General features: G+C 39.1%; 1 protein-coding gene across 1 annotated transcript in view; it reads right to left on the bottom strand.

Moving 5' to 3' along the window:
* Positions 1-17,141, bottom strand: part of LAMA2 (laminin subunit alpha 2) — a 340,783-nt gene that overhangs the window by 71,997 nt on the left and 251,645 nt on the right. The window contains exons 37-41 of the mRNA XM_077812149.1: positions 15,472-15,682; positions 13,720-13,836; positions 12,004-12,167; positions 7,772-7,910; positions 2,547-2,649 (exon numbers count right to left, since the gene is read on the bottom strand). Coding sequence (XP_077668275.1) covers positions 2,547-2,649; positions 7,772-7,910; positions 12,004-12,167; positions 13,720-13,836; positions 15,472-15,682 — 734 coding nt within the window. The remainder of the gene's footprint in view (positions 1-2,546; positions 2,650-7,771; positions 7,911-12,003; positions 12,168-13,719; positions 13,837-15,471; positions 15,683-17,141) is intronic.

Below are 17,141 nucleotides of genomic sequence, written 5' to 3'. Positions count from 1 at the left end.
TTGCAGTCAAGACACACAATAGAATTTTATGGAATGCGCAACTAAAATGTACATCCAGCTTTACAAGCTATCAGTGCTACACATTTTCACATCTCCTGCACTTTTAGACTGTGATAAAATATTTGTAATTCCCAAAGAGAATATGATCATAAAACATAATAAATGACCTCTTTAAACCTATCAACTACTTACTGCATGTTAAATATGTTCTGTTGGTTGAGTTCCGAGGCTGCCAAAATATGTTTAAGTGCAAAAAGCCAAAAAAGACACACTAAGATCTACCTCCTCTGGGTTTGATCCCATAGATCTTATGCTTTTGTACTACAACTTCCATGAGGTCAATGGGGGTTTTGCAGGAAAAGGACCCACGGACTGGACCCAATCATTTTCTGAACAAAATTTGTTTATGTTTCTAACACAAACGATTTATAACTTATGTTAGCACTACAGATGGCTTTAGGCACCATCAAGGAAATAACCAGCTATGACCTGATTCCAGAATCTTATTGTTAGTGATTTTCTAGTGATGATGCATAAAGCAAAGAAATCATCTTGATTTTCAGAAACTATGATGAGCTTGCAATTTGTCAGCAAGAAAAATCATGTCAGTCTCTCTGTTTCCAGGGTGCCATCTTTTTTATTTCCTTGCAGGCCCCATATCTGTTTCTTCTCACAGGCTTCCAAGGACCGTAACATTCCTGTCTTCATGGTTATTTCCAGGTGTCTCTAGCTTGCTATGATAATTTCAGCCAGTTAAGCTTGATCCGACTATGTCATGATTATTACTCAAAATTCAAGAGATGCTATGATCATTGCACATAGCTTTTTTCCAAAAGATCCAGGATGACATTTCAAACTATAACAAAGGAATGCATGTAAAATTTACTGGATCCTAATTTGAAATAAGCCACGAAGTTACCACCCTGGACTTGATATCATATCTCATAATCATAAACTAAACTTGGTTAGTACTTGGATAGAAGGCCTTCAAAGGCTGATTCGGTAGGTGACACTCTTCTTTCCAAGTTTTTATTAAACCATTGACCCAAAATACTATAGTTCTGGAGACGTTTTTCTCTGGCTGACATAAAATGGCAGTTGAGACCACTTGTGATCATTAAAACCCCCTAGCATTTTCCACAAGCGCAGAGGTGGGAACCTCAGAATACTGGCCAAATTCAAAGTGGGTAATTGTATTCTGCTTACCAAATATTTCCCCTTCAGTTTCATTCAAATAAGTTATTCTTCACTTCCTGTCCTAAGCTGTTATGGAGGGTTGTTGACAGCTATTGAACAGATGCTATATTCAACTCCATCCAGAGATGGCTTTCATTAGTGATTACAATAAGTGATTTTGTATACTCTTTAAGAAGTTTATAAAACAGTTTAGGATTCGTCTGGATAAAAAGCTCTGGAAGTAGGCTACTACTGGCTGCAAGATGCTAGAACTGGTCAAATAAGGACAAATATATTCACCAAAAATACATTCAGTAATTGATAGGAAAACATTCTAATACATTCTATATAAATACGATTTGACCTGCTCTACTATATATTAAGGTAATGCATGTATGTTAAGGGCTAGATTCTGACTTTAAGCCAAGCCCTCAGAAAGAAATAATGCATGAGCTGCACCAACTACGGCTGGTCAATATTTTTTATCGAAAATTCTTTGCAATTGAAAATTGCATTTGATTCAATGAAAATTTTCACTGAAAGTGTCCCATTTCCTCAAAAATGTTTGATTTTTTTCATTGGAATACTGAAAACTAAACAGCAAAAATTTTTTGGCTAAAAGCTGAAATTGGTTTGGTTTTTGAGAGTTGTTAGCCCCAAATCTGTAGTTTTGGGGCTTAATGTTTATGGTTTTCGGTTATTGAAAAGTGAAACGTAATTTTTTAAAGAAAAGTTAGAATTTTCCTATGAAAATTTTGATGAAAACTCCCCCCCCTTTCATTGAAATTTTTAATGGAAAAACCCTCAATTCTCTTTCCAGCTCTAACACCAAGCCATGAGTAGTTCAGGGAGACATTGTGACTCAGAGGCATAGCTCCTCATTGCAAAGCCTATATTGCTTCATTCTTACTCCTAGGTGGTGGGGTAGTAATTTACTGCTGACCTGTAACAGCCGTAAATTACTACCCACCACCTATAATGCTGGCTCACCTACTGTAGCCAGTGAATCAGTGGTGAAGCTAAGGCTCTACCATTACCCTTATCTGCCCACCAGCACCAGGGAGCAAGTAGCCCCACTGGACCGAACACCCAGGTTGCCCATGTAGGCACATATTACTGCATTAATACTTTGCATGGGCCCACAGTCAGAATTTGAAGCTAGTCTTAAATAAATAGTCATAAGGTTACAAATTATACTCATTTCCTGCTATCAGGATAACTTAGTGGTCTAAGGCTCTGCATTTAGGTCACAGTGTCCCCTGGCTGAGCTTTTTTTTCAATTTCCCACTGATGTGTCTTCCTTGCACTAGGAACATACTCAATCTTAGTAGTTTATCAACAGAAATTAATGTCATATAGAGTACACATACCTTTAACATCACTTTCTAACTTCTTGGCCTCATTAAGAACCCTGAAGCTTTTCTGAAGCGAGTTCTTGGCACTATCCTTCAATGATCCTTGAGGACCAGATGCCTGCAGACCAACAAGCAGTGTCATTTACAGAAAAGTATTTTTAAGCTGGTTCAGGGCAAGTTTAAAGTAATAAAAAGTATAGGAGGAAGAGCTAGCTCAAGAATCGTTGAAATTTTAAGCGGTCATCAATGTACTCTGAATTATATGCTGCTGCCATTACACTGGTTCTCCAACAGAGATTAATAAAATACTTTACATTTATTAATTTACTTTTATTTTTACAAGAAACCAGGGCTCCCTTGGAATGTCAATGATGAAGTTAACAAAAGAGACAGAAAGAGAAATTGTTTCTGAATGTAGTGAAAGCAGAATAGAATCTGGGAGTGGATTTTTTTCAAATCTATGTAAGCAGATTTTTTTCAGTCTGGATTTCTTCCTGCAACTAAGAACACAATAACATAATACAGTTCGATACTTCTCCTTAACAACAGCTATGAAACATTTAATAAATAGACTAGATCTCACAACACAGACTGTAACATAGACCAGAGAGATGTTCTCATAGCAATTGTATTTCCTGAATCAAACCAAGTCAGTCAAGGTGAAATGAATGAAAATAGACTTAGGAGGGGGACAAAAGGGTAAGGTGTAGCTAAATCTGAAATTCTTAACTACTAAATACTATTTAAAAATCTCATTATTTGAGAATCACACAAAGCTGTACCTACAGTTCAAGGTTGATATAGGAAGAACTGTTTTTCTAAATTAAATTAGTATTTTAACTTGCTAGGAAATGCTCTAGAATCTGAATCATTTACTGTTCAGTTTGAGAGAATGAACTCCGGTCACTCCGTAACACAGACTGCATTTCTTTGAGAATACTCTTGACAGCCAGATAACATTTTATATTAGTCATGGGTCATAGCCTTGTAACTAGTATGTAATTAAGAAGTAGCTACTTTTCATTTTCCAGGGCAGATACATGTACTTAAAAATTAATTACGTGCCAATTAAATGACACTGTTATTATTTAATATTTATATTCCGATAAAGCCCAGAGGTCATATTTTTGAACATTTTTAGATTTCTCCCACTTCTCTTATACATTAGAGCCCATACATTTGCCTAACCATATCAAAATCTTGGCAGAAGCCCTGAATTCTTTGGAAATTCAATACACCCTCACAATGCGGTTCTCTGTAAGACAGCGTTTTACTGCTTAAGGTGCTGTACTCGATATACGCACAGCTACCAGCTTCAGGCTCCTTGTTATCGTATAGGACTGAAACACATACTTCAGAGCTTTCCTGAATAGGGACTGACTAAAGCATGTGCTTAAGTGCTCTCCTGAAACAAAATCCAGGTGACTACATTATTGTGCAATAGTATTCCATACTCCCAAGCTCACTTAGGTCTTCACAGACCCAAAGTCTGCAGTCCCTGTGCACGTGGAACTGCTGATTTCAACATACCAATGAAAACTGCAGAGCTTGGATTTATATATCTATTTTTAACATAGAGTAACAGCTAATATAATTCATTGCACATGTAGTAAAAATGATACCCATAATCCCTTAAAAAGAGTATCCGTGAGGAATCATTACTTGATCTCCAATGCAATAAGGGAATTGCTCCTTAAGGAGGCATGTTTGGCCAGTTTTGGCAGCAGATACACCTGTCAAATCAGATTATGTTTTTATGTTCTTTTTCCTTTGAGCTTTGGAAGCTAGGGAATGATTACTCTGTGAGCACAGAACTTCAGATCTAATGATCATTTTTGTTATTAACAACAATTTGCTGGGCTTGCTTGACTGGCTATTAAAGCAGTTTATATTTGATAGAATGAAGTGGAAAGGCTGCATTTGCAATGCAAAAACAAGATGTGGGTTGAATAAAGGGCTGAGTAATTAAGGCCAGGCTGATATTTCTGCCAGAAACCCTGATTGCACTCCATATAGCTTAAAGATAATATTTACAAAGACCTTTTCAGCGATAAATAGAGATGTACAGATTGAAAACAATTTAAAAGGAAATATGCTATTCAAAAAGTCAACTAATCAAAACATCTTATACAAGTGTGCATTTTGGTGATTTGTGGTTCATAAGATATTGACTTAACGAAAAGCACAGACATTACCAATATCTTACTGTGTGCAACATGAGTGTTCATGTGTGTAGGCAAGTGTGTGTGATGGTGAACTCCTTCATGTTTTAATAGCAGGTGATACTGTGTGTTTAGACATATGGATTGACACTGTGTTTAGATTTCCTGTATCAGTCCATATGCTAAAAAATAGATAATAGAAAAAGAAAAGCACTGTCAAACGACATCCACACTACCCTCCTTCCGTCGGTGGTACGTGTCCTCACCAAAGCACTTCCACCAACTGAAGAGGGGCAGTGTGGGGGGCTGAAAGCCAGAGCTCTCAGCTTCCCGCGGCTCCCTGCTGGGAGCCCAACTGCCCCCTGGGCTTTTCGCCTCCCTGCCGGAAGAAGGGGGCAGCCACTGAGCAAGGAGCGGGGAGCCAGGTGTCCGGGCAGCAGCCCGTTTGGGAACAGGGAGCCCAGGGGCAGCAGGGCTGTCTGCAGGACTGGGGAGCACAGGCAGCAGTGCGGTTGGGAGCAGGGAGCTCTGATGGCAGCCAGGCTGTAGCTGGAGGCCACCACAGGCCCCACGGCCTCCTTGTCATGGCTGGAGCTGTGAGACTGACAAGAATGACAGCCACCAGCCAATGGAAGTAATGCAACGTCTACTACACTGCGTTGCCCTAACTACACCGACATAAGCCCTACGCCTCTCGTGGAGGTGGAGTTATGTCTTCGGTGTAGTATGGCACTTGCGTCAGCGGGAGCAACTGACACAATCAGGTTAACACAAGCTGCCTTATGTCAACCTAACTCTGTACTATAGAACAAGCTCTAGTTCCTTGATCTTGCTTAGTAGACCGCACCTGCACTTTTAAAAAAATGTGATCACATTAAAAATATCTCTTGAAGCACCACTTTAAAACTGATTCTAAACTCTGAACTACAAGCCAAATCCTTTCTCATGATTCAGCTTTTCAGTCAGTTAACCCAATCACCATCACCACCCACAATAAGTGATGGGCTGCGGAAAGCTGCTTGAATGCTGGAGATGCTGCATCAGTGATTAATTTATTTTGCTTTTAAAAGGGAGAATTAATCCATCATAAAAAAATGGGAGGAATTCTTCTGTCATATTTTAAAATATGGATTATCTTTTCTAGTCATCTATCAGGCTTCCTGCTAGTGAAATGCTTCTTAGTCTCTTTTAGTTCTAGCTTTTAACACTGTTAATTTCATTTGAAAAGAAAGCATCCTTTCCATTAACATAAATAAAACCCTAAAATGACCACTCATCACACTTCTATGTAAGAATCTGTGTGATACAGAAGTAGGTATTTTATTATATGTTATGAAGGATAGGAATGGCAAACACGTAGCAAGAAGAACTCCCCTAAACTCATTACTTTACAATAACTCATTACTCCCTCCACATTCCTATTTTTCTATCAATTAGATCCATATTCTATACAACTTGCATAAAACAAATAAGGTTATATCTATTGAATCCATAAGAATGAGTACCCTTAAAAATGGTGTCTTAATCATGCCTTGGTCTCCGTACTTGGTAATCATTTGTCTCTATTTATATCACACTGTCCACATCCTTTCTTCATTCCATTTCAAATTATCTATCCTCTTTCTCTCTATAGTATAATCAGCTGGTTCATTGCCTCTCTGACATATGCCCTTTTGTAGCCATATAGCAATCACCTGCTTTGTTTCCTGACTATTGCATCTCTCTTCTTTCCCGTTCAACCATCATAACATCTGTCTCCCTCACTGTCTCTGAGGCATCAAAGGAGAAAAAGATAGAGATATTTTTCTGGCTTTTTATTCTGAAAATAAACCCACTACTCTTTATTTGCCTTTGCTTTAAAACTGGTAATTCTGATAGAAGGAACTATGTTTATAGCTCCCCAGCACATATCAATATGTGAGGCTCCATTTCCCCATAAAGAGATAAATTCAGTAATTAGTGCAACTTGAACTGTAAGTTAATATTTAAAGTTGCAAAAAATGTGACCAACACTGATTTAAAATCCAGACCTTATTATCTTGTTCATGAATATGGACTGGTCACATTGTCCTTATTTCTAGCCTTGTAACTCTGAATCCACAGGGCTTTGTATTATTTCTGCTAGCTATCTGTATCATTGCAGTTTCTTTATCTGGTATAGGGATTTTCCAATTTCACTGTTTTCTGCCATCTGCAGGGGTATTTTCAGCCTGGGTGTCTGTGAAGTGCAGGTCAGCTGGTCACATATTTGCCTCTATAAATAAGCTTTTAACTCCTTCATTACTCCCAATACAAAATATCCCTGGCTTTCTGCCTCTGCTGAGTTTGTTGTAGAGCAGAGGTAGTTCCTTCATAGTTGAGGTTAAAGGGCTAGCTTCCCATTATAATACCCATTTAAAATCCCTCTAGTTGCCTTGACCCTCCCAAAGAACCAACCCTCTGAAATTTTACTTGTTGCATCTCATCTTGGGGATGAAGCTTGGTACAGTTTGTAAATGCAGTTTTTTGCTGCCAGTGTTTAAAAATCGTTCTGCCATTCACTTTCCAAAAAATCTTCCTAAGTTTGTGTGGGTCATCACATCTGCAGGGTGGACTGGCCCCGCCATCTCCAGTTCTGTTTTGTTTCAATGGCCTTGTTGTGGTGAAATGTCCTTAAATATTTTTAGGGAGCTATTGTGGGGGATTGCCAAGATAAAGATTTCTTCAGAACATTGACTTGAAACTGACCTGCTTCTGTCTCGAGGCTTTGTTGCAGAAGCTGTTAACTTGAGTGAGGGATGGGGGGTGAGGGGAGACATGGGCAGAAGGGTATGAGAGAGGAATAAAAATAAAGGGGAAGTAGTCCAGAAAAGGACAGTGTAGGGGGCACAGAGAGGAGAAAATGGGATCAGGAGGGACATAGACTAGGAGTATGTGGAGATAGGATCTCAGAACTGGGGGGCTCCTGCAGTAGGAGAGGGTATAGATAGAGCAGTAGGATGATAGCACATGGAAATTGGAATGAAGGGGGTGCAGGGAGCCAGGGGTATAGAAGCAGCCTGAGCTTCCCTTCCAACAGACACTATTCACTTTTCTTACCAGTTGCATAGCTTCATTTGCACGGGCCTTGGCCTCCCTGGAGAGTCTCTCTGCTTCATCAATATAGTCCTTGATATTGCTATATGCCTTGAAAGCTACAGTGGCATTGAATGAGAGGTTTTTAGCTTCAGCAAGGATTCTGTTAGGGTGGAAAAGGTACGGCACACCATTAAAAACCGCAGTTGTAGCTCAACAGAGCAAAATGGATTGGCACTTTGAGCCAAACAGCCCAGATTTCTAATGATTGGCTCTAGTGCACAATGCCATATTTGAGGTTTCCGAAGTGTGGGTGCTAAGTGTTTAAAGGGGGTGTCAAATTTTATTTTCTTAGTGTCACATGGAGCAACAATAGTTTGGTGTACTGTGGGTTGAGGAGATATTTCACATTGAAAGGAAGAATGGTCCAGTGGTTAAGGCATTAGCCTACGACTCAGGAAATCCACGTTCAATTTCCTGCTCCACCACAGACTTCCTGGGTGATCTTGGGCAAGCCACGGTACAGCTCCACTTCGAGCTTGAGATGTAATTTCCATCTTGAGAAGATGGACCTATGCTAGCTCACTAAAAATAGCCATGTAGCTGCAGCAGCGTGAAGGGCCAGCTGCCTGAGTACGTACTCGGGGAGACTAGCTCCTCCAGAGGCTACGTTGCTATTTTTAGCATGCTAGCTTGTTGAGAGCTAGTATAGGTATGTGTCCTTGGGTCACAAAGTACATCTTTAGCTCTAAGTGTAGAATCACCGTTAGTCTCTCCGTGTCTTAGTAATATTGATATCACACCACCCCTGTGAGGTTAGCCAAGTTCTGAGGTTAAATACATTAAAAAGATTGTGAGGCACATAGCTACTATGGTAATGAGGTCCACATAAATACCATAGATAGCTAATAGAAAGTACAAATGTCTAGTGTCTAGGTGTCTGAGGTAAATAGCTTTATCCTGATACAACAGTGGTTCTCGAACTTTTGTACAGGTGACCCATTTCATATAGCAAACCTCTGAGTGCGACTCCCCTTATAAATTAAAAAAACCCTTTTTTATATATTTAACATCATTATAAATGCTGGAGGCAAAGTGGGGTTTGGGGTGGAGGCTGGCAGCTCGTGACCCCCCACGTAATAACCTCCCGACCCCCAGTTTGAGAACCCCTGTGATACAAGGTGACAGGATATCCCCACACAAGACTGTGCAATTCCTCTCCCTCTTGATCTCACACATAAGACCATATTAAAAGCTTCAGTTTTTAAAGATTACTTTTCAGATATGACTCTATTGAATGTGAAACTGGTAATTTTGCAAGTATCAAATCAGATACTTTATCTGAGGTAATAGTGTGGCTTGTTCCCCAGAGATACTGTACACTGGCATGGAAATAGCTGCTAAGAGCTTCTACTCACAAGTCTCTAGAATTGGACCTGCTAGTTATCTGCAGAAGATGTGGGCACCGAGATAAATTGCTTGTTCCAAAGCTGTAAGCTATTGAGGGAGTTTTAAAAATATACACTTTAAAATATGTGATTTTATCCATGTAGCAGCTTTGAAAAAATAAAAATGGCCAAAGGTGGGCAGCTGTGCTACAGCAGGCTACCAGGGATCACGAGGTCCGTGTTCTGAGCGCTATACCTTCAGCAAGTCACTCTTCCTCTTCATTCCTCAAGGTATGTCTAAGACTGCAATCACTGGTGTGATTGCAGCTCGAGTAGATATACTTGAGTTAGCTTTACTCTAGCTAGCTTGGGTCCTGGATCCATGAAGCTGTAGCAGCAGGGTTCTGGGCAGATTTATACAGCCAATGCTGAAGCAACTTCACTGCTCTGGGACCTGAGCTAGCTAGATTAAAGCTAACTTGGGTATGTCTCTTCCAGCTGCAAATCACACCCAATGATTGCAGCCTAGACATCTCCTCAGTCTCTCCATCTATGAAATGGTGAAAATACTACTTACCTTACAGTGTCATTGAGAGACTAAACTCATGATTGCTTGTAAAGGATTTTAAAACAGTCATCTGGAAGGTGTTACAGAAATGTTTTGGACACACAAATCCCATTGACGTTGATGAGAGTTGGATGTGCACAACACCTCTGAAAATTACGCCACTTTTATCTCAACCTAACTTTGCCTTCTGGGTCTGAACATTTTGGCTACTTTGGAAAGTGCTTTGAGATCCTGGGGTTCATTTCCCTTTTCAAAGTGGGGCTTTATTATGAAAATATAGCAGCAGGAGACTCCATGATGTGTGTCTCATTGATTCCCTAGCAAATTTGCTCAACTTGCATATGAAAATATTTTCGCCCCTAACTGCCACGCCTGCAAACTCACTCTGGGCTCTGAAAATTTTTTCATCTGTGAATTAATTAAATTTGATATGGAAGTGGAAAGACACAACAAACAGGGAGCCCCCAGTGCTATTTTTATATAGTCCCTTCTGTAGAGCTGAACCATATTCTGAGTGACATATTTGTATGACACTCACTGGTGTTTTTGTACAAACACCATCTACTGGATAGTCTATCAACCTTCTCAAGCTTATCAGTTTACGAGTAGGGCTGGCTGGAAAACAATTCCATGTTGTGAAATTTTTTTGAGGTTTTGAAATGTATTTAGTTCTGCCCTGGAACAAAACTGAGATCTTTCAAAAAATTTTGCAAAAAAATGTAAGACAGAAACGAACCCGCCTCAGAATAGCCAATAGCCTGGTGGTCAATAGCCTAGAATGTGGGTAACCCAGGTTCGAGTCCCTGCTCTGCCTGATTTAGAGCAGAGCTATGAACCCAAGTCACCCATGTCCCAGGTGAGGGACCTAACCACCAGGCTACAGAGTCAGAGTCTCTCTCTTTCTAGCCCAGTGAATATTTAATTATGTATGCAAAGTGGAACACCTCAAGCAGGAGAGATTGAGAGAGTGACTCTATAGCCTGGTGGTGCTCTGAACCAGGCAGATCAGGGACTTGAATCAGGATATCCCACACCCCACCTCAGTGTCCTAACCAACTGGCTATTCTTGGATGGGTTGGTGTGTCTCTCTTTCTCACCAGAAAGTCCATTCTGAATCTGAGGAACCTTTCTGTGAAAAGTTTCAGGTTTGACTAATCAGCACTTTCCTGTTTAAAAACAAAAATTGTCAGACTGGTACCTGACTGGTACCGAGTTCATTACCCTCTGGTGAATTAAGGGCTTGTCTATATGAGGAAATGGATAGGAATAGCTAATGCAGAGCAAACTATTCACAATAGCTCCCCATTTGGACACTCTGATACGTGTGCCTTTTTCCTCAGTTAGCTTAATCTATTAAAGGAGGAAAGAGTACAAGCCTTGCCCCCCATGATTACCAGCAAGTAAGGAGGCATAGCAGGGAGTGACAAGCATCCCCCTCATAACTAGAGGTTGCTTTATCCCCCCCCGCACCTGCCATCTCTGCTTTCCTCTTCTTCAGAGTTCCTCAGACAAAATCAACATGGTCCATAGTCTTTCCCAGAATCGGGGCTCAATTCAATGGCAACGGTATTTTGTGTCTATCTGCCTCTCCACAGTCTGTTGCACATCACATCAGTTTGTATGACTCTTTCCAAATGACATGAAGGAACTCAGCAATTGAATTCTAAACAATCTACCAAAGCTTTTGGGAACAAGTTTTAGGTATTCTCAATTTTCTGTGAAAGTGATGCTTAAATTGCTTCCTTTACCCCAGAGTCAGCAAGTGCACAAGCTGAAAGGCTGCCAATTTCAAACACACAAAGATAAACAGACTTCTCCTTGCATGTTGCGGTGTCATTTATGACTGTGGGAAAGTGACTGTAAAAAATGCCACTAAATGAGAAGGGGTAGCATCTTACACCAATTTGCACCCACTTTGCCCTGGTGTAAATGACAACACAAGGCACAAGAGAGATCAGATTGAAAAAAATATTTTTTTAAATAGGAGAACTTCTTGTGAAAGTGTTAGTACTTTCCATCTACTGGTTGATTTTCAGAAATGTTTGGGCTTGATTATCTTGGATATAGGCCAAGACATGTATAATTTCTTCCTAAGCCCCATATCTAACTCAGACTTTTGATGCTCCTCCAAAGAAGTGAATCTAGCCTCTCCTAACTGGGCTCTGTATAGAGCATTGGAATCTTGTATATTCATAATCACAGAAGTTAAAGTCTGAAAATAATCCCCTTCTATTTCTGTCAGGGAATTCTAGACCCCAGGCTATGAGTGTTTTAGAAGTATGAAGAAATGGCTGACTTACCCATCCAGTATTGCAGATGATTCATTCAGCTGGGCTGCATGGTTCTCAGCCTGCAACACCTTTTCTGGAAGCATCCTGTCCTGAATATCTTGGGATAGATCGTCTATTTTATCCTTCAGCTGATCAGTGATCGGTTGTATCTTATCCCCCATGTCTTCCACATACTGAAAGCCACAAAACAAGAGTATTTAAAGAGCTGAATGCAAACAGCATAACACTTTGCATATTGTTTCTCTATGAGATATAATCACATGTGCTTGGACATTTAATAAAACTTCAGTGAACTAATAAGGAAAAACACATCAGTGTTGAAACATGGGAACAATTAGGCTATTTTAAAAGCCACTATTCCATTGAAGACTTGACTGTCTTGAACTTGGTGTTCTTCCTTATTTCTTAATGATGTAAGAGAAAAGATAAAAACACACTTTATACACAACACTCACACACATGCACTCTTAGGGAGATATTTTCTAAATTATGGATGCAGAAATATTTATACTATGCTGTGGTGATATCCCTGAGATAAACTGCCAAGCCATATGACAAATTCTATTTATCATGCACCTTTGACTGACTCACCTACTCTTTTGCTTATTAATCCATATCACTAAGGGCTACACTTTTGAAATAGCCATCACTTTCCCCCAAACAAATTACCTCAAGAGAGTTTCTAATCCACCCCCCCCCCCAAAAAAATATGGAATTTTCCCCCAAATTACATTTGTTTGAGGTGCAGGACAGAAATATTATTTCTTGGACCAGTGGCTGTTTTGAAATTAACTATTTTGCAAATTATCAGGGAGTGTATATTACTAAAGTATCAAACTGTAAAATCATAGCATTATAGACAAGTTATTGTAGAGGTTTCTAAAATATATTTATTTTAATTTTTCTCCATTAAAGGCCTCTCTAGCTTACACTGGTGAAAATCAGGAGTAACTGCATGAAAGAAATAAAGTTATAGCTAAACTAGCCTAAAACTGATACAAAAATAATGATGTTAAAGTTAAAACTCTCAAATATTTCTGAAAGCATTTTTCTGTAGGATGTATGGCATATGAAGAATATATGGTGGCATGATTTGTTCTAATGTTTTATTGGCTGGAATGGTCTGAAGAATTTGTTCATTCCATCACTTCTTGTGACTAGTCCTCCCAAACACATGTCTATAGAAGTTTTAGGGTGGGATTTTCAAAAGCATTCAAGTGAGATAGGTATGCAAGTCCCATTGATCTACCTACCCCAAGGTCTGCAGCCACAGGCCCTTATGTAATAATTTCATATGTTTCTTTTCTTTGTTGTGTTTCCACACTCTTTTTATGTGTGTACATGTGCATCTAGACAATAGAGCCAAGGGTAGGACTGCCTATGGACTTCTTGCACCTGCTATTCTAAGGCCAGAATCCTTTGTTCAAACCTAGATGCCTAATACCACACTTACAGAAGCAGACAGCATCTGTAAAAAGTAAGGGATGCATATATATGCATTTGTGTGTAATACAATCAGATTGGGTCAACCTTGATCAGTTTATATACCAATTTATCCTTTACAACCAGGCTGTACACACAACAATGGAAAGCCAAGTGCTTCCAATTGAAATATTCCAACACTGATAAAGGTTGGATTAATTAGGTGTTCCTTTAATTATCCATTTAGCTACCTCAATCTGTCTACGCTCAAAAACCAAACCAAACCAAACCAAAACCACTCACCTCCACAGCTAAATTGATTTCATTTGCAAGACGGCTGGCTTCATCCAAGATGTCATTCCCTTCTTTTAGTGTTTTTTCGGCCTCTTGTCTTCTACTTTCTACAGCTTGCTTCCTTTTCTATAGGTTGAATCCACACAGTGAAATAAATTAATTAAGCAAAGGTAAAGCAGGAGTGGCCACGCACTCCAATACCCCTGCATTTTTTTCTGGGGCCCCCCACGAAACTTCAGATACCTTCAGAGATATTAGAGCAAAAAATAAAAATACAGCATGTCTCAGTAGCAAAGATAGTCAATATCTGAGTTTTATATTGCCCCACCACAGAACTGCCTCACCATAGCACTAGAGTAGAATGAGTTTGAAAAGTCAGAAATCCCAACCCTTTCTCTTCTTTTGATAGAGTTATTTTCCCCAAGTATGACAGTGAATTAGCCCAAAGCAAAATGTTGTGAAGATTCCTGAAGTATCCATATTAATTTTCATTCTTGCTTTTAATTGTTGATCCCACATTTAATAAAAGTTTCCAGTTTGTCGGGTTTGGGTTTTTTGACACCATTGCTTTATTAGTTTGTGAAGCAACCTTGGGACTTTCATGTTTCCAACTAGTGGATACTGCATACATTGCACAAGAGAGATGGCACTCGTTTGTCTCTAGTTCAAAGTACTAGCTACATCATGTACAGAGCCATTAAGCATCACAGAGTAGATTGACAGCAGGCCATAAAATTGCATCATTCAGGCAAACAGGAAAGTGCAATGATGGCCACAAATTAAGAGAAAGGGAAAAAAGATGGAAATCTCAGAATGATGAAGAGAGCAAAACCATTGGTAGAGGGGACTCTTCACAGCATTCAGATAATTGTTATTACTTTATTAATTATTATTATTAATTGTATCATCTATTGTGTTAGGGAGTGCATAAGAACCTAGATAAAAGACAATCGCCCCATCTTCTCTGCTCTAACCCCATTGGAAGAGAAATGTAGAGCAGCTGATATTTTCTAACTTCTTTACAATACAGCATCTATCTGTAAATCAATCAAGCGCACAAACCTCTGATGAAAACTCAGGTCCTGGAACTCTAACCTCATCACTGTATATTAGGCAAAAGCACATCGAGAGCAACGAGAGTTTGAAACATTTATCTTCATTTATGTTTGACTCTGCTCTTTCTATCTTGGATAAATGCTTGTTAATGAAAAGTATAATGTGCTTTTCAAGTCCTTGCAATTAAAATTAAATCAGAAGCAGACTCCCCTGCTACCAGGGAGATCATTTATAACAGCTACTAACTACGCAAGATATACTTTGATTTATTACTCTTTAACATCTACACACCCAGTTCATTTCTTTCTAGAGGTGGGATATAAAGGTGAAAGTGCAAGGTTGCAAGATGCAAATAGAGGATAGTGAAGACTCTAATTGGTCTCTTGCTAAAACTTTAACCTAGGGTTTAAATTTTGCATAGGGACTTTTGTGGGTCTTTGCACTGGGATGAATTTCACCCCACATGCACTACAGGGATCCAGGGCATCCTTCACCTGAAATTTCTTAGAGTTCTATTTGCTTTTTAGAAGAAATAATAAGAATGATGAAGACAGAAAAAAACATTCATTGAAGGGGCTCTTCACAGCATGTATATATTCTGCTGGTTGTAAAAAGTTCATGTGAACCAAAGGGGTCAGAGTTCCAGATTCTGGTCTAACCCTCAAGATGGTGGTAAATCAAGGGTATCTGATCATCAGCACTAACCTCTATCACTGTCATGTTTCTTTGGTTGATTGCAGATAAGCGATTGGCCTCCCTAATTTTACTACTGGCTTCTCTCAGCAGGTCTCGAGCATCGTCAACCTTGTTTTTGTAATCTGCCATCTTGTCCCTGACCTCATTCTTGAGCTCCTCATTTTTCTCTGTGGGCTCTCCAAATAATTTCTTCACTTTGTTCAAAAGGGCTTCTGCATTTCTGCAATTCCCACCAACACAAACAAAAAACAGGCATAGAATTCAACTTCACCACACCCAGTAATCTCATCATTTTTAATTCCATAACAGCTGAAATATTCATTTGAAATAGAAGTGGAAAACAACTTTGAAGAGAGTACACATTTAGTAAAACAAAAGGACAAGTTCATATTAGGTTTTCTTATGGAATTTTAAATTCGCCCTGAGTCCTTATTTAGAAAATGGTCTTCAGGGAAGTCTTTTTTTATATTATCATTTTTGCTATCTGACTGATGAAGTGAGTTTTTGTGAATCACTACACTTGTCAAAAAGCATCCCCTCATCCACATTAATGTGACAAGTGTCACGAAGTGGTCCATTACCTTGAATGGAGGGGACATGCCTGATCTGAAGCTGTCTCAAAGCAAAGCTTCAGACAAGCTGCGAGAGTCAGTTTGAAATAATTAATTCTGTTCCCTTTTTCTTTGTTACAAACAACCTCTAGAGGGTTAGACACTTTTTAAAATGAAAGCTGAGATTATGACATAGTCTCACGATTACAGGAGATGGCGCTTTAAGAAAAATATCAACCATCACAAAATTCTTCATAAAATCATGAGAGTAGGAAAACTTTATGTGTAGCTATTTACTTTGGGGTTTTTGGTGAGAAAGTGTTGGATTTTTTTTTTTTTTAATTAGGTTCAGTAACGTGCCCTTCATGTGGACTGGGAGGAATAGGATTACAGACCTGAATTCAAATTTAAACACTGAAATAAGAAGGGGGAAAAGCAACAACTGCAAGTAAAGTTCTATTGACTATAGGAGCAAGAAGATGACTTCAAAGGGAACAATTAAAACAGTCTTCTTCCTTACTTAGCACGTAGAACTTCATGGCAAACACAGGGAAGGGGGAGATCCTAGTCACTTGGGTCCTTGGGCAAAATCCTGAAAATTAGCCAACCAGAACCAGTGACTGTCCAAAATCATTTGATAAAAGAGTAAACATGATTAATTACTTCAAAGTAGTCATAAGAGCTGTAATCCCCTTCAAAATGGAAATGTTTCAAACAGGCTTTTTTTCCTGAAAACTATGAATTTTAAAAAGTATAAATACATCATTTTAAGGATAGCATTTTTAACCCCTTTCCCTTATAGAATGACTTAATACCTCCAGAAAGAGTCTGATTGGACAATTTCCAGAAAAACTTTTTTATGGTAATGCTAAAAAAACCCAACTTTTTGTTGAAGTCAATGGCAAAAGTCCTTTTGGCCTATAATACTTCAAATATGGAAAAACATATCCTTCTGAATGCCTCTGCTGGTGGATAATTTTACACAAATGTTAGCACTTTCAGGAATCCAAGGGCTACAAAATAGATATGAAATATCAGAATCCTTTTCTCTTATGTTTTGGTGACCTCCACTTTTGAAATCCCATAGGAATGAATTACGATCATATTAATCAGACTCATCTTATTGGG

This window comes from Eretmochelys imbricata, chromosome 3, assembly GCF_965152235.1.
Source record: "Eretmochelys imbricata isolate rEreImb1 chromosome 3, rEreImb1.hap1, whole genome shotgun sequence".
NCBI classification, from domain to species: Eukaryota; Metazoa; Chordata; order Testudines; family Cheloniidae; genus Eretmochelys; species Eretmochelys imbricata.
The sequence above is the reverse complement of the archived record's forward strand: the minus strand, read 5'-3'. Positions and strand labels throughout refer to the sequence as shown.